General features: G+C 38.6%; 1 protein-coding gene across 1 annotated transcript in view; it reads left to right on the forward strand.

Annotated features, from left to right (window-relative positions):
- Positions 1-24,060, forward strand: part of CSMD3 (CUB and Sushi multiple domains 3) — a 721,079-nt gene that overhangs the window by 219,292 nt on the left and 477,727 nt on the right. Inside the window, exon 6 of the mRNA XM_054816701.1 lies at positions 12,423-12,535. Within this exon, the coding sequence (XP_054672676.1) occupies positions 12,423-12,535 (113 nt within the window). The remainder of the gene's footprint in view (positions 1-12,422; positions 12,536-24,060) is intronic.

The raw sequence follows: 24,060 nt of genomic DNA on the forward strand, positions 1-24,060 counted from the left end.
AATGAGTGTCCTTACATCTACATTTTACAAAATATGTTCATTATGAAGCTTGTTACAAGAGTTGTTGTTTTATGGGATCAAGGCAATCATGGAGAACAAAGGAAAGGGTGCTAGAAATCTTTGCTAATGAGTATACGTTGTATACAAGTATAGGAAACACAACAAGCTGTAGGTGGTTGATACTTCACATTTGTTTTTAATACAGCTGCTCCCTAATTTAACCAAAATTTAACCGAACCAGATAAGTCACTGGTCACATGCTGTTCTATTGGGTAGGTCTTTCTTCTCTTTTCAAGGGGGCAGGAGGCTACCATCTTTTGTAGTGTTTGTAAGTTTTGTGGTATGTAAGTATTAAAATCCATTAGCATGTACACATACATGGATAATGCACAATAGGCCTTATCAAAATATGTGATACTTTGCCCTTTTAATCAAAGCTTTTTACATAGCAGTTTTATTTCAACCAGCAAATAATACCAATGAGAAAGATTCCACACAGCTGCACTTAGCACCAAAACAAGCACTTAAGATTTTGTAGTGAATATGTATGAGTGATAAGATCTATGTATGCACCTAGTCACGCTAAGATGTAAGTCTGTGTTAGCCTAAGGCTTCAATAGTATTAGAATGGGTTTCAGCAGTGCTTATAAATGGGGTATTGACCTCAAATTCCTTTTTTGATCTATTCAATTTCTTTGAATCTCTTGACTTGTGAGGAATCGTATGCTTCATGAAAAAAAAAAATGTGTGAAAAACTTTGCTGTATATTTTTCCAACAAAAATACTTTTCCTATTTGGAATATTTTTGGACATGTTTAATGCCTAAACTAAGGCTTTTATTAGTGGGGCTTGCATGCTTGTTACTTAATAATAATCTTTCTCCAAAACTAAAATGCACATGTTTTGCAAATAAATGAATTTCACTAAAAGAATACATGATTTGGTGTCACTGATTTCTGCTTCTGATCATAGAATCATAGAATCCCCCCTGCCATGGGCAGGGACACCCTCCACTAGACCATGTTGCCCAAAGCCCCATCCAACCTGGTCTTAAACACTTCCAGGGAGGGGGCATCCACAGCTTCTCTGGGCAACCTGTTCTAATGTGCATATTTTATAGTGCCTGTATCCTTCCTTGAAATCTTTAAACATTTGTTCACAGATCTGCTTTGAGCTTTGACTGGACCTTTGCAATCTGGGCACTTCTTGTCTCTCTCCATACCCATATCATGTCTAAATTCTTTTGTTTGTATATTATGCACTGTATTTTATCTGACTAATCCAGAATAAGCTTCTGAGCCTCTTCTTAACAAGATGACAAAGACAATCATTACAGATAAAGAATGAATGAAAAAGAGAACAGCAGCATGACTGAAAGTAGTTGTTAAATAGTTTGGCCATCATTTCTGTAAGAATGGAGAATACTATACTTGTGAAATTTGCACAAAATCAAGCATTTTTGTCTTATCATTTGTGTCTTCTACTAATCCTCATTTATTTGTCACCTGGCTTTAAAGAAAAAGACAGTTCTTTCTGTTTTAATTTCTGTTTGTAAGAACTATAGTTTTAGAAGATTTTTAATAATTAAATCTAGTTTGCTGCATGACCAAGACAGGGATTTTTAACCTACTTGTCAAGATTATAGCTAGCTGGCAGTCTGCATTTAAAATGTTAAAGGAAGTGTATATTATTTTATGATATGTCAGTATGTCTCTGGAGGAAACGGGACATGTGCATTATGCTATTAAAAAACCCAAACAAACCAACCCTGAATTCCACTTTGCAACATAAGGTGGGAATTACGTGTTAGATTTTTGAGGGAGAAGAAAATACTAATTGACTTTACTGGATGAGAGTTAGCTTAAAGCAGAGTGATTTTTTAAAATTACCTCCTTAATAGTGCAGAAAAGAAGGGGATGGAGGCATGATGTTGTAATGAAGTGCAAGAAGAATAAAATTTCGATTCTCCAAAATGTTAGTGCCTTATTTCTTCTGTAAACTATGATTTACCCACAATCTCAAACCAAATAAGATGTAAAGATGGGAACTTCACTGACACATCTACACGCATAGCCTTACACTTTTACTGTTCCCTTGATTAGCAACAAAAGTACATTATTTCAGTAAGCACTTAGATAACAGACTATTTAATATAAATGTTGTTGGCTATGCATAGTGGTGAGATACTTTAAATCTCTGGTTCACAACCAATGATCTGAAGATTCTCCATGAGCATTTCTAAGAGTTTATGAAAGACAACTGCAGAAGGGAAGCCTACTGTATGTTGACTTAAATTTGTTATGCAGGATTCTGTGCAGTTTGGAGGGGAGCTACATCTTTTGGACTATAAAAAAAGATGAGACAGCTGCATTTCCTTTATGGTAGATACGATGTTTTTCTTTGAATTTTAGGAAAACATTGTAGATGATGTGTAGTAGCTATGTGTAGCTATGCTTGGAATAGTAGCTGGCACAGAAGTAGGTTGGACTGCCAATGCATTATGGTAATGGTGAACAGCTTTATAGTTTGATGAGAAGATAAATTGATGTGAGAAAAGGGGCAGTTATACGAGCAGAATAAGCAATCATTTTCTGCCAGTTGCCATTATAAATTCTGTCAGCTTGCAAATCTACTTTCTGGGAACGGTCTCATAGAAATCATGAACTGTAAAGATCAGATTTTAGGAACTGTGAATTTAGTTAGAACTCAGTCGATATCAGCATGTGGTTAGTTAGAATCGTCTTAAGTATAGCCCATAGCTGTCAAGGATAGATATGTTAAAGAATAATTGATTTGATATGTAAACTAACTTAACTAGATAGTACCTATTTTAAAAAGAAAGCTAGTCTTTTACCATAAGCGTATTTAAATGGCTAGGGTGAATTTTTCTCATGCCTTGGACAATAAACTTGTATTTTATTTTTCAGATGTTTTTGTGATTATTAAAGAGAAACCTTATAAGCAGAATATATGCTAGTCAAAATACGTGCTAGGAAATGTGTTTTAAAGCCTTATTTTTGTTTCAGTTGTTCAGTAAGACCTCTTCCAGTAATAGCTTAATTCTCAAATACGTAAGCAGTGAAAAGTTGTTGCCTCTATATTGCTTAACAATTAGTTACAGGGTGAGAATTTAAATAAAAGAGCTATTTTGTCTTGCTTCATTAGGTAACAGTATTATACAGAAAAATAGCTGTACCCAAAGGACAGCTAATTAGACCTCTACCTTTCAAAAACCAAGCATCAAACTAAAGTATACTTCTTACATTTGTAACAGGATATTTGGAACAACTTAAGTCACTTTATGGCTGTTAGAAAGTGTTGTTCATGCTGAAAATCACAGTGACAATGTGGAAGGATTTCATGTCCTCTAATCAAAAGGTGTAGGCTTCTGCCTCTTAACGCTGAATACAAGTTATAGCGCAGTTCTTACTTTAATCAGCACAGAGCAATGTACAAATGCAGTTTAACAGCTAGCTAGAACAATGCACCATATAGTAAAGCTGACTAGAAAAGGAAATCAATCTGTTTTGGGGGCTTTTTTTTTGCATGGAATTCTGGATATCAGTATTGCATATAACTGTATGAAATTTCCAGGGGTTTGGAAGAAAACATTTTGGTACTGACTGGGAGGCAAATCAGAAAAAGGGCGCTAAAAGGCCCACCGAGCCCCGCAGCTGAATAAGCAGGCAGTTGGGGGGCCTGTCGCTAGCCTGGCAGCCGTGCAGCAAGGCAGCGCCGCACTAACCAGCTGGCAACGCAGCTAAGCAGCTGGCTGGCCAGTAAGCGATACAAGCAGGCTGCTGCTTTGGCTTTAATTAAAGCTTTCATCAGAATGAAACTTTCTATAGATCTTACTGACTGTCAGAATTTCATATCAGAAATACCAATTTGTTATTGGAATTGTTTGGTAATAAATGGTAAATAAATAAGAACAATTCATTGGTATAAAAATGAGTCTTTCCCCTCTTAACACAAACCAGGAAGGATGCTCTGCTTAGACAAATGATTACTGTGGATCTTTAGAACTAGAATCTGTCTCTGTCAGAGGCTGTGTGTACCACTAAAATCCAGATTCAGGGGGGAACTTGGGTGTCAAAAAAGCATAAATAATCTTGGGAGAGTTGGAGAGCTGAGGTTTCCTTTTTGTCTCTTCTACCTACTCTCTAACCTTTGCAGGCTAGAACATTTCCTTTCATTCTTTTGTAGAATGACTCATTAGTAATATGAAAAGTAGAAATTGCACATAAATGAATAACCATATTTGTAACAAAACTGCCCCTCTCTATACATGTCATCTTGTGTTGAGGATGATGAACCTAAGTGACATTTTTTGATTCCTAGTCCTTTGTCCGAAACATGGATAAAACTGATATGTTCAGTTTCCTGAATAAGTGCTGTAATTTCTTAACTAGCAATATATATTTTTAAAAAAAAAATAATTAAGAAGCACCATAAGTTTCTGATTATGTTTTGCATACTTTATATTAGGGATAGTATTACTGGCTTGTATCTGTCAGAGGACTACCTAGGAATACCTAGATTTTACATAGCAATTACTATGAAATCGTTGTTCCTTGGCGTGGTGTATTTATAGACTCATGAAGAAATGACTGGCAATTCTGTGGGGCAGAGGTGAGAGGTGGACACCAAAAAAGCGGTACTAATACAAGAATTAGTGCTAATACTAACTCATATAATACTAACTAATACTAATACAAGAAATTCCTTATCCATTCGCCACATCCTTTTACAATCTCATAGCACTATATTATTATTTTTTTAACATGGTGATCCAAACCATGTTAAACCAGATTTTATTACTTTTTTTAACATGATCCAAATTCCTTGGATCTAGGATTTTGTGTAAATTTCTTAAGCTTAAAAAAGTTAGATTTTATATGTTCTCCAACTGAAATGAATCAGATCAGTTAGTGTGTTTCCATTGTATAAGAACATTCTAAAGCAAGTATTTGAAGGAGCTTTAATATCTTGTGGTGCCAGTCAAGCACTTTGTCATTTATATTAGTTCCTGAGGGAAAGAGGGTGCTAGCACAGTTTCAGAAATTTGGAAAGTGTTCTTAAACATATTCTGGTTTTAGATAGCGTGTTTGGAAAAAGATGGAAAGAATGCTACCTCCAAACTCTTATTCTTTCAGAAGTCATCCTCACAAAATAATATCTACACAAGCTAATTAGTCATCTATTTAAGGAGGTTTTTTTTTTTCACTTAAAAAAATCACTTCTAAATCAATTGCTTTATTATGATTACAGTTGACTTTAAATGCACCTTGCTCATTGTCTCTAACAATACCAAACCAACTGAAAATCTGGAAACAATGGTGAAGCTAGGCACATTCCTTAGGAGTGACCCACAAAAGAAATTTGGTTTAGTCTGAGAATGGAAGCAATTTTTTTCAGTGTTATGAAGGTTACTTGTCCATCCACCCCTTGCACAATTTTGAGGTAAGGATATAATAATGTGGGGAAATCAGAACTACTTCCTGATCTAGTACTCATGTACATACTAATGAAATAATGAGAAAAATGAATTTTGAGTACAGGATGAACAGTAGTAAACTGCCTTCCAAGCCTTTAGGTAGGCAAAAGAACCTCTGGCTTCTAGCATTAATTAATATTTTCTATGCTGAGTTTTTAAGCTTTAGGCTTCCATCTCATCTTTAATCTAAAGGACAGGCAGAAAAAGCTACTCTGTTTGCCATAGTATTTCGAGAGTAATTGTTGAGCACAACAGAAATACTAACTAAAAGAGTTAAAAAAGTCTGAATAAGATGTCCTGAGTTTTGTCTTTGAAGGAATGAATGAAGGTTAGGAAAGTCAAAGCCAGGTTAGGAAAGCCAAAGCCCTGATAGAAATTGGTCTGGCCAGGGATGTCAAGGACAAGAAGAAAAGCTTCTATAGGTATGTCAGTGATAAAAGGAGGACGAGGGAAAATGTGGGTCCCCTCTGGAATGAAACGGGTGAGCTGGTTACCCAGGATATGGAGAAGGCTGAGGTACTCAATGACTTCTTTGCCTCAGTCTTCACTGGCAAATGCTTGAGCCACACTGCCCAGGTCACAGAAGGCAGGGACTGGGAGAATGCAGAACCGCCCAGTGTAGGAGAAGATCAGGTTCGAGAATATCTAAGGAACCTGAAGGTGCGCAAGTCCATGGGACCTGATGAGATGCATCCGCGGGTCTTGAGGGAACTGGCAGATGAAGTGGCCAGGCCACTCTCCATCATATTTGAGAAGTCCTGGCAGTCCGGCGAAGTTCCCGCCGACTGGAAGAGGGGGAACATAACCCCCATTTTTAAGAAGGGTAAGAAGGAAGACCCAGGGATCTACAGGCCGGTCAGTCTCACCTCTGTGCCTGGCGAGATCATGGAGCAGACCCTCCTGGAGACTATGCTCAGGCACATGGAAAATAAGGAGGTGATTGGTGACAGCCAACATGGCTTCACTAAGGGCAAATCGTGCCTGACAAACTTGGTGGCCTTCTATGATGGGGTTACAGTGTTGGTGGACAAAGGAAGGGCAACTGACATCATCTACCTGGACTTGTGCAAGGCATTTGACACTGTCCTGCATGACATCCTTGTCTCTAAATTGGAGAGACATGGATTGGATGGATGGACCACTCGGTGGATAAGGAATTGGCTGGATGATCGCACTCAGAGAGTTGTGATCAACGGCTCAATGTCTAAGTGGAGAATAGTGATGAGTGGTGTTCCTCAGGGGTCGGTGCTGGGACCGGCACTGTTCAACATCTTTGTCGGCAACATGGACAATGGGATCGAGTGCACCCTCAGCAAGTTTGCCGACGACACCAGGCTGTGTGGTGTGGTCAACACGCTGGAGGGAAGGGATGCCATGCAGAGGGACCTTGACAGGCTGGAGAGGTGGGCCCGTGCGAACAGCATGAAGTTCAACAAGACCAAGTGCAAGGTCCTGCACGTGGGTCGGCGCAATCCCAAGCACAACTATAGGCTGGGCGAGGAATGGATTGAAAGCAGCCCCGAGGAGAAGGACTTGAGGGTATTGGTGGATGAAAAGCTCAACATGAGCCGGCAGTGTGCGCTTGCAGCCCAGAAAACCAACTGTGTCCTGGGCTGCATCAAAAGAGGTGTGACCAGCAGGTCGAGGGAGGTGATCCTGCCCCTCTACTCGGCTCTGGTGAGACCCCACCTGGAGTACTGCGTCCAGGTCTGGGGGCCCCAGTACAGCAGAGACATGGAGCTGTTGGAGAGAGTCCAGAGGAGGGCCACAAAGCTGATCAGAGGGCTAGAGCACCTCTCCTATGAGGACAGGCTGAGAGAGTTGGGATTGTTCAGCCTGGAGAAAAGGCACCTCCGGGGAGACCTAATTGCGGCTTACCAGAAGGGGGCCTACAGGAAAGCTGGTGAGGGACTGTTTACAAGGGCATGTAGTGACAGGACAAGGGGTAATGGGTTTAAGCTGAAGGAGGGTCCATTTAGATTAGATGTTAGGAGGAAAGTCTTTCCTGTGAGGGTGGTGAGGCACTGGAACAGGTTGCCCAGAGAGGTTGTGGATGCCCCATCCCTGGAAGTGTTCAAGGCCAGGTTGGATGAGGCTTTGGGCAACGTGGTCTAGTGGAGGGTGTCCCTGCCCACAGTAGGGGGGTTGGAACTAGATGATCTTTGAGGTCCCTTCCAACCCAAACCATGCTATATGATTCTATGAATAGGTTTTAGAATAAGCTTATCAACACCTTTCAGCATCTGCAAATGCACTTGTACTACTCACCCACCAAACAACTTTGAAAGGATAAAACCATAAAAAACCTGGACTTCTGATCATTGTAAGAGGAGGATCATAACTCAAGGTTAAGAATATAGTCTCCAAGTCAACCCAAAATCTCTATCTAAATTTTTAATTGAAATTTTTCAAATCCATAGAATAGATAACATGAGTTTTCTTGGTTGTGGTTTTCAAAGCTATCACACATCTTATTCTATGTATCATTTCTAGTAGAACAGACTGCTAAAGGTAAGAATGAATGAAAGCTCTAATATTAGTTTTATTCAAGACAATATTGTTCCATAAAAACTATTTATTGATACTTGCCATTTTGTTTTCTTGCCTCTTAGCCACCTCCCTCCCCAACTGTACCTCCCCAACCCTCAAACACAAGTGTTACAGAAACTGGAGAAGGGGAGATTTGTACAAAAGCTTACTCCTGTGTTTACCTCAAGTCACAAAATGAAACTGAAATCTTGCCCTTTGAGGGAGCTAAGAATCCATTTAGTGAGTAAGTGGTTATTGCACTTTAAAGAGAAGGATGCTTTAAATTAGAATAACATGATCATATGTTAGAGGAGGGACTGCTATCAAATGAAACATGCAGTTGGGTTGGTTTTCATAAGCAGAAATTAAATCTAGGCTTCTGCATCTAAAAAGACATGAATTTTGACAGGCTGAGCTGACCAGCTTCTTAGCTCCAAGTCAGGACTGAGCTCAAATTTAGGTCTAGGCGTTGTATGCGGACAAACAAGCAAAGAACAAAACTTTGGTCTCCAGAAGCTTGCCATTACTCTAATGAATTTACTGTTAATTTGCATTACTATTTTAGGTAGCTGTACTCTTGCATGCTGCTATCATAATATGATTCCAAACTTTGAAACAAACAAAAGATATTCTTTACAGTGAGGGTGGTGAGGCACTGGAACAGGTTGCCCAGAGAAGTTGTGGATGCCCCATCCCTGGAAGTGTTCAAGGCCAGGCTGGATGGGGCTTTGAGCAACCTGGTCTAGTGGAGGGTGTCCCTGCCCATGGCGGGGGGGTGTAAGGTGCCTTCCAAACCAAACCATTCTATGATTAAGTCACAAAATAACTCTTGGGAAGTGGTTTGAACTTCACATGGGCAAATACTGGTTTAGACAAGGTCAGACACTGATAGTGATTCAAAGAACACAAGTTTAGAGGACACCACTTCTATCTGGTTGAAGCTTTGCTCTGTTGCTGATGATAGTCCAAACACTTAATATAAGAAGTTCATTTTCAGAAATACTGTTTAAAGAAACTGGGATGTCTAATGACAATATATTGACACAACTTGAAGTGGAATCAAGTCAAAATATTTTATTTAAATGGTAAAATATTTTGTTTTGATTTAATTTTCTTAGTTTTGAGTGTATCACTTGTATTTGTTAAAATTATAATATTATTCTGTGTCGTGGTTTAGGCCCAGCCGGTAGCTGGGTGCCACGCGGCCGCTCACTCACCCCTCCCCCAGCGGGATGGGGAGGAGAAGTATAACAAAAGGCTTGGGTCGAGATAAGGACAGGGGGAGATCACTCACTAATTACCGTCACGAGCAAAACAGGCTGAATGTAGAGAGGAGATTCATCTAATTTATTACTAGGCAAAACAGAGTAGAGCAATGAGAAAATACAATCAAGTCCTAAAACACCTCCCCCCACCCCTCCCATCTTCCCGGGCTCAACTTCGCTCCCGGCTTCAACCTCCTCCCCCCTCAGCGGCACAAGGGGGCAGGGAATGGGGGTTGCGGTCAGTTCAGCACACATTGTCTCTGCCGCTTCTTTGTCCTCAGGGGGAGGACTCCTCTCAACATTCCCCTGCTCCAACATGGAGTCTCTCCCACGGGCTACAGTCCTTCACGAACCGCTCCAGCGTAGTCTCTCCCACAGGGTGCAGACCTTCAGGAGCAGACTGCTCCAGCGTGGGGTCCCCCACAGGGTCACAAGTCCTGCCAGCAAACCTGCCCTGGCGTGGGCTCCCCTCTTCGCGGGTCTACCGGTCCGGCCCGGACTTGCTCCAGCGTGGGCTTCCCACAGGCCACAGCCTCCTTCAGGTGCCTCCACCTGCTCCTACATGGGGTCCTCCACGGGCTGCAGGTGGAATCTCTACACCCCCTCATCCCTCCTCCATGGGCTGCAGGGGACAGCCTGCTTCACCATGGTTTTCACCACGGGCTGCAGGGGGATCTTTGCTCTGGTGTCTGGAGCGCCTCCTCCCCCTCCTTCCTCACTGACCTTCAGTGTCTGCAGAGTTTCTTACATCTTCTCACTCCTCTCTCCGGCTGCAAAAGCTTTTTTTTTTTTTTTTTTAACTCTTTTGTTTTCCTTCTTAAATATGTTATCACAGAGGCGCTGATTGGCTTGGCCCTGGCCAGGGGCGGGTCCATCTTGGAGCCGGCTGGCATTGGCTCTGTCAGACACAGGGGGAGCTTCTAGCAGCTTCTCACAGAAGCCACCCCTGTAGCCCCTCCCGCTACCAAAACCTTGCCACACAAAACCCAACACATTCTGTCTCTACTACAAAGATTACTCAAAGAGTTACTTAAAGATCATCTAGTTCCAACCCCCCTGTCATGGGCAGGGACACCTTCCACTGGATGAGGCTTTGGGCAACCTGGTCTAGTGGAAGATATCCCTGCCCATGGCGGGGGGGTTGGAACTAGATGATCTTTGAGGTCCCTTCCAACCCAAACCATTCTATGATTCTGTGATTCTATAATTTTTATAGGACAGCTGGGAAAAAGCCACTTTACACTAAAATAAAAAATAAGTACTATTTCAGCACAGAGCACCATATAAAATTCTTCAGATGTTTTATTTTATAAAGAATTTCAAATTGTCAGCTTTTTTTCTACTTGAAACAAGAAAAACATGCCTCTCTGAAGAAAACTCAAAGCAAAAGTTTCTAATTGAATAAAGGGAGGTAGGGGAGGACAGTGCATTCCAAAAGACTATATGCAGCCATTCACCGAGGAATGCTGATTTGATTTTGGTTGTAAAAGCCAGAGCTCTGAACTTGGAGTTTTTTTCTTACAATTTTCTTTTAGTTGCTGGTCTGCTAGGTGATTGAAGTTGCTTTCCCTCTTTGTGCATGAGTTTGTGTGTCTGTAAAATGGAGATAACAATATTGATAATGACATTATTGCATTTTGCAAAGCTACTTCAAAGGTTAGATGAAAAGTCCTTTATAAAACCAAGGAATTTCTAGAACAGAATGCACTCATTTTCTCACTTGTGGATTGCCTGAATAGCTTTATGACCTGTTTCATTGCAGACTTCTTTTCTTTTCTCTTTTCTTTTCTTTTCTTTTCTTTTCTTTTCTTTTCTTTTCTTTTCTTTTCTTTTCTTTTCTTTTCTTTTCTTTTCTCTTCTCTTCTCTTCTCTCCTCTTCTCTCCTTCTCTTCTCTTCTCTTCTCTTCTCTTCTCTTCTCTTCTCTTCTCTTCTCTTCTCTTCTCTTCTCTCTTCTCTCTTCTCTTCTCTTCTCTTCTCTTCCCTTCCCTTCCCTTCCCCTTTAAAAAAAAAAAAAAAAATAGAAGAGGCATCTACAAGGTCAGAACATAAAATGGTATACTTGTTGGCTAGTATTTTATTCTAACTACAGGAAGAGCTCTGTTTAGAATGTTGACATCCTGAAGATGTGACTTATCTTTCTGTTTTTGCTGAGAAATATACCTTGGATTATTGGCAAAGGGATAAAACCTAAACAGCTGACCCAAAATTGACCAAAAGGATATTTTGTACCATGTAATTTCATGGTCAGCAATAAAAATGAGGATAGGGGCTGAGGGGCAGGTAGCCATTGCTTGGAAACTGGCTTGATTGATCTACTTGTGGGATGTGGTGGATGACTGCCTTTGTATCACTTGTTTTTGTTGTGCTTTTTTCTTCCATCTTCACTTATTAAACTGACTTTTGAAGAGTCTTTATTTTGACCCAGGAGTTTTCCTGCTTTCGCTCTTCCTATAGTCTTCCTTGTCCTGCTGTCAGGGCAGAGAGGGGAGTGAGGGGGCAGCTGTGTGATGTTTATCTGCTAGCTGGGGTCAGTCCATAACAATTCCTTACTCTTCTTGTACGTTTAATAACTAATTTTCAGAGTCACTGAAGTGATGCAGTATTTCTTACTTCTTTGTATTTAGAAAAATATTTCCTCTTGAAAAATAGCTGTTGGGTTTATAGTTTTAGATGGTGGCCTGTATAACCTAAGCTCTCTTGTTCCCCATCTTGAACACAAAAGTCACAGGGTACAAGCCTTTTCCTGGTGCCCAGAGCAGTGTTCTGCCCAACCTGTTAACTGGCCTGGGTAGACACAAACGCTTTCTAGCCTGAGGGTTATATATTTGCATCACGTTAGTGCTGTGTCTGACCAATAATGTGACTGTGTGGTTTCTGGATTAGTGCTGATTTGTATCCTGTCACTTGGTCATGCACAGTGGACAATCTTGTCTGTTCATGCTTGCCATAACATGCTATTCATTGATAAATAAAAAGTCCTGCAGAGGACATGTCAATGAATGTGTGTTCAAGAAAAAAAAAGTTTTCCATACAAGATCTTTATCAAAGCTTTATGAAAATCTACTAATCTTCAGCCCTGATAATTTTTTAATATTTTGATAATATTTTTTATTTGTTTGTTTTAATTCAGGCTCTCTGGAATGAATATACCTCCTCCAGTTATCAGCAACAAAAACTGGCTAAGACTGCATTTTGTAACAGACAGCAACCACCGATTCCGTGGATTTAGTGCTCACTACCAAGGTACATTTAAAGAAATACACTTTTTGTTGTGGTTGGTTTTATTTAAAAAAAAAAAAGTGACTGAAGTTGTAAAAGTGGGAAGGGCCATTTCAAAAAGTCCTCATAAAGGTGTAGTTTGAATTTGCATAAATGATAAATTCAGCTGTGCAACCTGTTACATCAAATTACAGTATGTTAGAGTATGGGTAGTGTATTATCTAGTGTATCTAAATACAGGTATAAAAAAAATACAACATGTATCTACTTCACTTTACCCTGTGCAAGTACGTAGCTTTTAAAATGGTCCTAATATTCTGAAAGATATTCTGTAATAGATACAGAAATAATGATTTTATCTTTAACATATGTATCTGCCTCCATGGTTGTATAAGTCATGTTTGTAAAACAGTGAGTAAGTTTCTGTTTACTAATGTTGCATTTAATCACTAATACCTCTTACTACCTATTTCTGAATGCATTGTCCTATTAAGGGTTTAATTAACCTCTAAGATTCTTATCCACTGTTTTTATGAACGAGCATTATTTTGAGTAGGAGTGAAAGCATCTGAAGCATTAACTTGGGAATATCACCATTTGGAACAAGGTCATTATGATGATGAAGTGCTAATGAAAACTGAGCTTCATTAATGTGTGGTAATACTGTCTGCTTTTTCACAACCATTACTGTAAATAATATTTGTCAATATCTACAGTGTATCAATGGATCTTCAGGGAACAGTAACTCTTTGTGCTTTTGTGCCTTTCCATTTATCCGATGGAAAAAAAAAATCACGGCATTTCGAATGAGATTTAGTTCAGGAATTTCTTTTACAGTTCTCTATAGGAACTTTAGCATAGGAAGAGAGTAGCTACATAAATGTTTGCAGAATCTGATAAAATTAATCAACTAATGTAAAAATTGCAACTAACAAAAGACTAGGACTAATTTTTTTATGTAATTGATCTTTTATAATAGTAAACTTTTTACAACTCTCTGATTGCCTCAGATAACATATTCTGTATAAGAATAGAGGAAATTTGATTACTATTTCAGCAAATATTGTATATTTCCATTTGGACTTCCTGAATTCATAGATATCCTGGAATGTGTATTCTGAGTGACTTTAGGTAAAAGGAGCCTTCCTACTATAGCACCAGGGCTGCTATAACTGTTCATGAAAGGTGCTGACTTATTTTTTGCATGATATCCTTCATGCCAAATATGATAAATCACACTCTTTACTGGGAAATCACTACCTTATGGGACTGTTAAAAGATGTAAAGTAGGAACTTCCTCTGTTAGATCCTACCCCACAATTGAGAAACTGTGTGATAACTATTTTGGTGGTTTATATGAAGTAATTTGGATTGTTGAGATGTTCATTTTGAACTACTGACGAAAGGAGAACAAACAATGTCTCAGATGACACACATACTTGCATTCCTGCCAAAAGTGTGAGGTAATAGGTTATGAAATAGAATAGACTTTTGTTTAGTTTCAAAATGTGTTTTCTGCAAGTCACATAAAATGTGAGTTGGGAGCTGTGGGAGATTTGAATATGTTATGTATCTTCTATTTTTCTTTACCACCTAAGTTTTTAGTGATTAATTTATGGGGTTTTTACTATTATTTTGGTTTGCTCATTTAATTTTTAATGGTATATTGCTGAATGTATGTTAATGTGTACTCTAAACAAAGTTGTGAAATGCTGCAGTAGTCCATCATGCTTAAAATGCAGAAAATATCTTTTAGAACTCTTAAAAAAATGTAGGAAGTAGATAATTTCATCATGTAAAAGCATTAAATGTGCATACTCAAGCAGATATGATAATTAAAAATTAATTTTGATAGTAGAAAATGGAAAAATGCATTGTCAGGTAATAGGGAGGAGTGGTTTCTGGGTTGATGATAGGCAAAAGGAGAGAGTGTGAGGAAATTAAACATATTGAAAAAACTTCATACATTTAGAAAACAAGTAAAAATGTATACCACAAAATATTTCAGTTTGTTGAGAACTGAAACTTTTATTTTTTCAGTTAGAGACAACTTTAAGCCTTTCTGTAAAGCCCATTTTCAAACAGTAATTTCACTGGTGCACTGACATGAGTTGTCACAAAAGCAGGTAACGGGTAAAAATAAAAAAAAGTATCCCAAAGAGCCATGTAATACAGGTACATGTGCCTGATTTTCTTTCCAAGAGTTTATTTCTGCATCACTTTTGAGATGGTTTCTGTTAATCCTCTCAATAGTCTGTATTATTATTAACTGTTGCAAAAACCTGCTTTTTCCCTCTGCTTAATTAATTATTACTGTAACTTCTTTCTGACTTCCCTCCTTGAAACTTAATCTTTCCTACACAGTAATGCTATAACCAGAATTAGTAATTTCTTACCTTTCTTCATCTACTTTAACTTTCTTTATCTATTGATAAAGCCAGACTCCAACTTCTGAACTTCAGAACACTGCATAAGTCTTACTCCATCACTGCTTGGCACTTCAGTACTCTTTTCACCTAATGACTCCTTTGGCTTGGTGGTTTTGTTTGTACAACTGCACATTTTGTGCTAGTGTATTTGGGTGGTGGTTTGACCCTGAGTAACAGTGAAACATCCCCACAGCCACTCGCTCACTCCACCCCCACAGCAGAAGAGGGCAGAAAACAGGAGGAACAAGAGCGAGAAAACTCGTGGGTTGAAATGAAGACGGAGAAGATCACTCATTGGCTACTGCCCTGGTCAAAACAGTCTTAAATTTAAAACATTTCATTACTGATTTGGATGTTGGGAAACACAGACAAATATTTAAACATTTAGGGAAAACACTTTTCCTCTCCCCTTTCGCAGGCTTAAATTAATTTCAGACAGCTGTCCTTCCTCTTCCTCTGTCTACTCCACCACAGGTTACACACTGTCTCTTCGGTGATGTGATGGGCAGTGCAGAAGGTTCAGGTCAAGGTTTAGGAGTTTCTTTCTGCTGTTCCCTGTTTCTCATTCTTTTCTTCTGCTGTTCCTTCCTTCTTACTCATTTCCTCTGCTCTGATGTGAGTGTACCATGGGCCACAGTCTCTTAGGGGAAGAACCTGCTGTGGTGTGGGTTATCCATGGGCTCCAGTCCCCTTGAGGGTGTTAGTAGCTCTGGAATGGAGCACTCCTGCTCTGGCCTTCTTCCGTTCTCTCAGGGTTTACTGCCTGTTCTTAAATACATTTTCACAGAGATGCCACAAATTCTGCTGATAGGCTCGGTTGTGTCCTGTGGTGGGTCCACTGGGGAGCCAGCTGGAACCAGCAGTGACCAGCATGGGGCAGCCCCAGACCTCCCATCACAGAGGTCACATGTGCAGCCTCCCACTCCCCTCCCACCCCCCACTACCAAACCCCTGCCATTTATACCAATTGCAATCTGGAAAAAAACCAACTTGTTGGCTGTTTTATTCAAACAAAAGAAAATAAACAACTTTTCTGGCCACTTTTTAGGCAGGATATAAAATGTCTCATTACCTTCTGTTCAGTTTATGAAAAATGCTTTTTTAAGATGCTTTTTCATAAGTCAGCCTCACATGGCCTAGCTTCAGTGTAACATCTGACACTACTGTGACCTAGACATTTGAAAAGAAGACTAAAAATGATGCAATACAAAGTCTTAAAATCTAGCTGCATATGAAAAAAAACCCAGCAACAGAAAATCTAGGGTATTGCATAATAATCTTTCATCCATATCCTTTTAATTTTATTAGTTATAATATTTTGACTAATTTTCTGTTTAAGGCCTTGCAAACACCTGTGAAAATGTTTAAATTGGCTTATACCAAACAAATGAAATTCACTGAGGCACACGAAACTATGGGAAACTCTCAGCTTCATATAAGTACTTTGTCATGCAGGTTATGTGTATTAATTTCTTTTAATAGGCAGTTTAATTCATGAAAGATATAGAATTATACAATATTTAAAAGGTGTTGGTAAATGATAATCAGAGTGACATATGTCAATTAGAAGAGAATCCAAACGTTTCCCTACCCAGGTTGTGGTGTCATAAAACACACTTATTCTTGCTTGCCTGATCACCCATGTTCCAGCACTTCTTTCTGTTCACTGGGGGTTCTTTCTCCTGACATTTTCTGTCCTTATTGCTTTGTTAAAATACCTTTTGAGTTAGAAACTGCTGAAGTAGAACCAAAGCTTCTTTGGATCTTCCTGAAGCTGCTGCTTCAATGTTTCTTGGCACTGGTAATCCTCTTTTGCTGTTTCTAAAATTAGTTGTGCTTTTTTACTCCATCCATTTACAGTTCCTGTAAAAGTTCCTTTTACTTGCTGCTTTCTGTTGGCTACTCTTTGCACTCCATCACTTATGTATGAATCTATAATATTATCTAAGTGGACAGAAGCTATTAAGTTAGCTTCACAGCTTCCAGTCTTACAAGCTGGTGTACACAAACTTCAATATTCTTTGTGTCAAGTATACCCAGACTCTGAAGGGGCTTTTGGAAAAGAATTCTGATAGTTAAATATTACTTTAAGAATCTATAACTTTGCTTTCTTTTGAGACCCAGCATCCTTTCTCTCTCCTTCTCTCCTTCCTTCCTCTTTTCATGCTCTGGAAGGTTTCAGTAGTAGCCCTATACTTGCTATTTATTTCACTTGCAAAATCCATTTCTGAACTGCTTTTACTTCCTTCCCCCTTCCTTTTACCTCTGTTTAATCCATGTACAAACTAATGCTTCTACTATAAACCAAATAGTATTAAATGTCAATTGAGTGCACAATCACATCTGCCTTCCTTTAAGAATCTTTGCTTATAGGAAAACACATATGAAGAGATGAACTATATCCATGAGCTTTCAGAATGGAATAAAGTTTATCTGTCATGTTCATGTTGAAAAGCATGCAAATGTTTACTCTGCTGAATACTTGACAACCAACTATGTAGAGCTGAAGTTGGATAAATGCCAGCATTTTCAATGTGTGATGCAATATGGAGAAAACAGATGTTGAAAAGTTTTCTCTTTCTCTGCTTGATTTTGCATTGTTCTTCTCTTTTTCTTGCTGTCATTTTGTATATGAATAGAAATGTATCTTCATTCTGAAATGATTTATGGAGTTAGACTTTTCTTAGATTTTTTTGTTGGTTTTGCTTTAAGAGAGAATTTGAAGCAAATGGCAATCAATCAGGTAAAGAACACAAGTAAGTAGTACTAAGCTGCCATAGAACATCATGGCTAGATTTGCCAGAAGGAGAAACTGTCTTTTTCATTTTTTTCCAGAACATCTAACAATTCAAACAGAATTTGTAATTCATTCCCCATCTCAAAAGCTGTTGCAATGAGCGGTACGCAGTACTACTGCTGGAAGACTCAGCAGTCGTAATGAAGTCTTATGTGAGATTCCGCTTCAAGACATCAAAATATAGATGTCTCTGTATTGTAACCTATAGGTTTAGACATCTATAGGTATCTAAATATCCATTAAAGTTTGGGAGCTGTGAGGCACAGTTCAGCTGTACATGAATATATGTGCACTGACGTTTACCTAGGGTATCCAAGATGTTTTTATGGCAGTGGCAGAAGTGCAGAGGCTTTTCTGGCAGACAAACCAAGGTGTTGCAAAACAATGTATTATGAAGTAATGAAATTGCACCAACCCAAGCTATGTATAGGCAGCTGAATCTTCCCCATACCTAGCTAATCCTGTAAGCGCAGGTTGCAGAGTGATTCAGCTGACCACATGGAAGGGATTGGGTAGAGGTGCTCTAGAGAAAATGAGACAGCCGCATGGTGTTGGCAAATTAGAATTTACAGGATACCATGCCATTCTGGCATAGAAACTAGAAAACAGGGAAGAACACCTAAAAGGCAGCTGTTATGTCCTGTCCAAGGTGATTTAAGATGAATTAAACCGCTGTATACCACTGACTACACTGACAAGCTTTCCATTTAGAAAGAAATTCTTTACTGTGAGAGTGGTGAGGCACTGGAACAGGTTGCCTAGAGAGGTTGTGGATGCCCCATCCCTGGAAGTGTTCAAGGCCAGGTTGGATGGGGCTTTGGGCAACGTGGTCTAGTGGAGGGTGTCCCTGCCCATGGGGCAGGGGTGTTGGAACTAGATGATCTTTGAGGTCCCTTCCAACCCAAACCATTCTATGATTCTATGATTCTATGATGCTATGATTTATTATAGTAGTTTATATACCTAATGCAACTGTAGACATGTAGATGTAGGTGTCTTAATCTCAGGTTGAATCTCACATAATGTGACTAGTCACTTACTGAAATGGCTTTTTACTACCAGCTGTCTCATGGGATTGAGATTCCCTGGGAGAAATTAAGGTACTACATCACTTGGGTCACATGTGTAGAAGTCTGCTACTTAAATAAGGGCTGTGCCTACTCTGCTTTGGGCAGTGTAAACAAGTTGGTGGTTGCACTGGTAATTTATTTAACAGATGACAGATTTTTTTTTTTTTTTTAGACAGATATTTAGTTCTCAGAATTGTAAATCCGTGACTTTTCAGACCCTGAACTCCCATTGTCAAAACAGCCCAGATGGCTATGTGATTTTGCAATGGATGGAGGAAAAAGGAACTCTCTTCACAGAGTGAAAGGAAATTACCAGAGCTTCTTAGCAGATTTCTTTTTTTTTTTTTTTTTTTTTTTACTCCAGGTATAACAAGAACTTAAATTGCATAAATTGTTGCACAAGTAAATGTTTTTAGTGGATTTTTATACTCATGGGTCATTTAGCTCTGCTTCGTCTTATACTGAGCTATGCATTCTGAACAGATGATTTTTCACCTTTGAACTCTTGAGATGTCTTTTATTCACAACTATACACCCACACAATGACAGTGAACAGAATGACATTGATTTTGCTGTAGTCAAGTCAGGAGAAAAATTGCTGCATTTTGTTGACCCTGCCCCATTTTAAAGTACTTATTTTTAGAATTCTCCCTATTAGGTTTTAATAACAACACTGTTCGTGGTTAGTTAAGTTAGCTCTGATATTGTATACAGATCCAGAAAGATCTATTTCTAAAATTTTAATTCACTTTTTTCTACTTCGAATATCATAATTCATTAAAAAAGTCAATAGAACTAATGTCACATACGAAAACATGATAGTCTGTGCTATTGTTTAAACTGATGGATTGCAATTTACTTCTGAAATAAATGTTAAGTGATGCAGTAAAGAGTCCTTCCCATTTTTTAATGATTTAACAGATGTGTCTTCTTAATTTCATACTTATCTCAAAGAAAAATGTCTAATATTTTACGTGCATTTAAACATTTTAATGTATTTCTATTTCATTTACTATTCTACACACTTCTGTTCATTGTTTACAAAAGAGCAAATGACAATGTTTTATTTACTACTTACTGTAAGTAATTCCATCTCCTCTGTAGAAGAGAAAAAATGTACCAAATTACTCTTTATTTCAATTTAGGTAATACTTAGAAGGAAAGTATTTTCCTTTACTTAGGCCAGTTTTGTTGGAAGTTCAGGAATTTATAAATTGACATGAAAACCAAAATTTCAAACAACAATTAAAAAAACCCAGGAAAATGGGATATTCAAACTATAAAATTCATAGGTAATATGAACAGTCCTGGTTTATAGAAAGGAAAAAAAAAGTATTTAAAAATCAGTGTGGTTTTAGTGATCTTATTCATATATATATATAAAAATATATATAAGTATTTTAAATATATAAAACTATGTATATTATACATATAAGTGTGTATATTTAAATTATATATATTTAAATATATATGTAAAGAAGGAATTTTATAGGAAAACCAACTAAAGTTAAAGAAAAAACAACTGTTAAATACTCTCTGACAGTGGAACTCTTGTAATAATAGTACATAAACTGTAGAGTTTATAGGACCTTCAAAATACTTCATTTTGATAAGGTCAAAAAATTAATACATGAACCTGTGTATCTGTATGCTTCATGGCCATCAAACATTGTAATATATTGTACTGATGATTTGTTTATGTTAAGATGGTAAAAAACCTGAGGGAAAAATCTGGGATAAAACACTTATTTACATTCAGAATAGTTAGTACTATTGAGATAAACTCTTGGAACACTTTGTTTCCCCTTTGAAAAATGTTGACATTCAAATGTTCCTGTAGCATGTTTGGGCTTTTTCATTAAGTGGCTTATTTTTTTCTGCTGTGAAAATGATTCCAGCATAATTAAAAGTGATAAACCATTCCAGTTAGGTTTTAAACAGCTTTGACCCTTATGAGGTTTACTAGACGCTGAAGGAAACAAACCTGAAGCAGTCTAGCTTTGGAAAACAGATTTGAAATGTTAAATAAATACTGTCAGTGACATCAGATATATTAGAATTATTTCTGCTGGATGATTTACTCCCATTTCTTTCCCTCTCTCCTCTCTCATTCAGCATTTTCAACTTTTTTTTTTTAATTCTAGGAGGTAATTTTTCATTTTGGAGGTGGGTTTTTTATACTGCTAGGGGACACCCAGTCAATGAAAGAGATCATTTTAATAAGAAAAAAACAGCCAGATGTAGAGAACTAGATAATGAAGTAACTGAATGTGGGAATTTTTGTGTCTTGCCTCACACTCAAGTTTCCCATCTACTTTCTAATCAGACTGCATAAATTGTTAATCTCTTCTCGCTGTCTTTGTTTCTTCTCTTTGGCCTAAAGACAGAGTTGTTTGTTTGTTGTTTAGTTGCTTGAGAACACTTGCACTTTTGATAGAAACCATATCCTCATGTCCTTGAGGATAAAGGTAGAGTAGTTATTTAGTTTTAAATTTAATTGTATGAACTGGAAACCTATATGTTGAGGCCTAAAATATGTGAAATATAATTGTTTTGCTCTTTTAAATGTTTCTCCCTCCCTTATTACTTGTGAGGAATCTAATCACACCATATGCATGAAGACTGACTAATATGCTAATAGTCTCCTGCCTAAAGATAGGAAAGTTATTCTTTTTCCAATAGAAAAATTAGATCCAAAATTCTGCTCTGGAATATGAATATGGAAGTTACCCATGCAATCTGTCAGAAGTTATTACTTAAGTGTTGTAAGATACTACAGTTTTTACTAATTCCCAGGTAAGGTTGAGGACATTTGGCTTTACTCTTGAGAACTAAGTCTAAGATTATCTAATTCCAGAATCTAATTCCTTTTGCAAAGTATCCCCCAAACTCCTTGGTAAATAAGGCATCAAATCTATTTAATGAAAAATTAATGTTTTAATGAATTGTACTCCAAGTAAGGAACGAAAGAATTTTCTGAACTACTTTTTCAGTTTTGAGCTGCACTTTCTCCACCTTGGTTCCAGTCAATGGATCTTTTTATACTTCAAAATATCAGCTGCTGGGATTAGGAGAGAGAAGAAAGAGAAAAATAAATATTTGTATCAGGAACCCCAAAAAACTGAGCTGAGAGTTCTTAATGGAAAGGAATATGTAGAAGACAGACAGAGCGCCAAGTAAAGTGATTAGAGACTGAGGGATTGTGAGTAACAGATTTAGGTGAGAAGACCGGTGGTAATAACGAGATTAAACCTGAAGGGAATCTGTTGAATAGCTATGATTTACTAGATAAGAAAACTTGTATAATGCATAGCATGATTGGAATCTAATCTGTGCTAGTTGAGAAAAATTGGCTTGAACAGGTAGCCAGGACTAACCGTAGAAGGTATAAGATGATGTGTGCAGAGAGAAATGTTCAAAATTGATTCTGCCAGTGTCCTCAAACTCTACTGCATAGCTGTGCATATGTTCCTTCCTGCCATGAAATGGCTGAAACCTACCAGAAAAGTTTGGGTCAACAAGGGGTTTTTTGCAGTGTATAGAGTGGACTGAGCATCCATTAAAAATACTGTCATGCAGAGTTGGCTAGAATTCCTTTCTGTTATCAGTCTGAAGAAGTTAAAAGGTGTTTTGTGAATCACATGCAAAATTGAAATTACTAAGTAGCAGCTTAGGTATCGTAAGATCATAGGATAATTCAAGTTGGAAGGCAACCTCCTACTCAGAAGGAGCTGGGCATTGAGATAAAGCCAGGTTGCTCAGGGATTTATCCAGTCCAGTCTTGAAAAATCCAAGGGTGGAGACTGTGTAATGTCTCCAGGCAATCTGTTCACGGCTTGACTATCCTCACAGGGTAAAAGTTTCTCCTTATATCTATTTAGAACTTCTCTTGTTTCAACTTGTATCCTTTCCTCTTGTCCTTCCACCTCATATGTATTGGAAGGCTCCTTTTAGGCCCCCCTGAAGCTCTCTTCTCTTGCCTGAACAAGTCCAACTTCCTCAGGCTCTCCTCACAGGGCAAGTGCTCCAGTCCCAACCATCTTGGGGACCATCTGCAAAACTCACTCCAGTTTTTTAATTTCTTCCCAGAGCCCCTTCTTTTGGTGAGCCTCAAACTGGACACAGAACTACTAAGTGCTAAACAGAGGTTGGGATAATCCCTCCCATCAGCGTATCGGCCATGCTTCTGTTAATACAGTTCAGGATGGTGTTTTCCAAGGCACACTGCTGGCTCACATTCATCTTGCTGTCCACCAGGACCCACAGGGCCTTTTGAGTAGAGCTGTTCCCCAACCGGTCAGACCTCAGCCTTTCCTGTTGCCAGGGGTTGAATTTGCCGTTGTTTGGTTTTGCAAGATTCCTTTTGGCCCATTCCTCCAGCCTGTCTTAGGTCTTTCTGGATGGCAAGCCTGCTTTCAAACATATTGTCTATTCCCCCCAGTTTGGTGTTACCTATAAACCTTATGAGAGTCCGTTCCATATCCTCCTCCTGGTCATTGGTGAAGGTATTAAACAAGACAGGTCACAGGATTAAGTCCTGGAGTGTTCCACTTGTTACAATCCTCCAAGAACATTATGACCCACTAACCACAAACATGTGACCCTTACCATCTAATCATGATCTGTGCTCTGCTACTTGCCTTGCTCACTCCCCTCTGGGTCTTGAATTCATTCCATGGTAACTGCAGCCATGGCTACCATTGATTACCATGTCTCCAGTCAGCTCTTCCTTGTTAGTTTGTAGCAGGTCCAGCTGTGCATCACCCCTGGTTGGCCCAACCGGTATGTCTATCAAGAAGTTGTCCCTGAAATCTTGCAAAAACCCACTATCACACTCCAGCCATGTGAGCTGCCCACTACATCTCAGTTACTCCAATGATGTCACCATTCTGTGATGACATGTGCAGCTCCAGTTCTTCCTGCTTCTGTCCCAGGCTGACTGCATGTGTGTATGTAAAATGGAGACAGGGGTGTCTTCACCCTATTTTATCATTCCTGAAGTCTCTCATATTCCTGTAAATCTTTCATTTCCTTTCTACTTTTTTCCACCACTGGGTCACTTCAGTGTGGCTCATTATCTCCCTCTCCATCATTCTTAGTATAAACCTCTCATCAGAAAGTTGGCGAGAGTCTTGGCAAAGATGCTGCACTTTGTCAGGGGCACCTTTACTACTTTGAGTAAGTCATTTGGTTTACTCAGAGGTTTATTTTAACAGCACATGAGATTTGTACCACTGCTTCCTAAACCATTGC

Source organism: Grus americana, chromosome 2 (genome assembly GCF_028858705.1).
Source record: "Grus americana isolate bGruAme1 chromosome 2, bGruAme1.mat, whole genome shotgun sequence".
In the NCBI taxonomy this organism is placed as follows: domain Eukaryota; kingdom Metazoa; phylum Chordata; class Aves; order Gruiformes; family Gruidae; genus Grus; species Grus americana.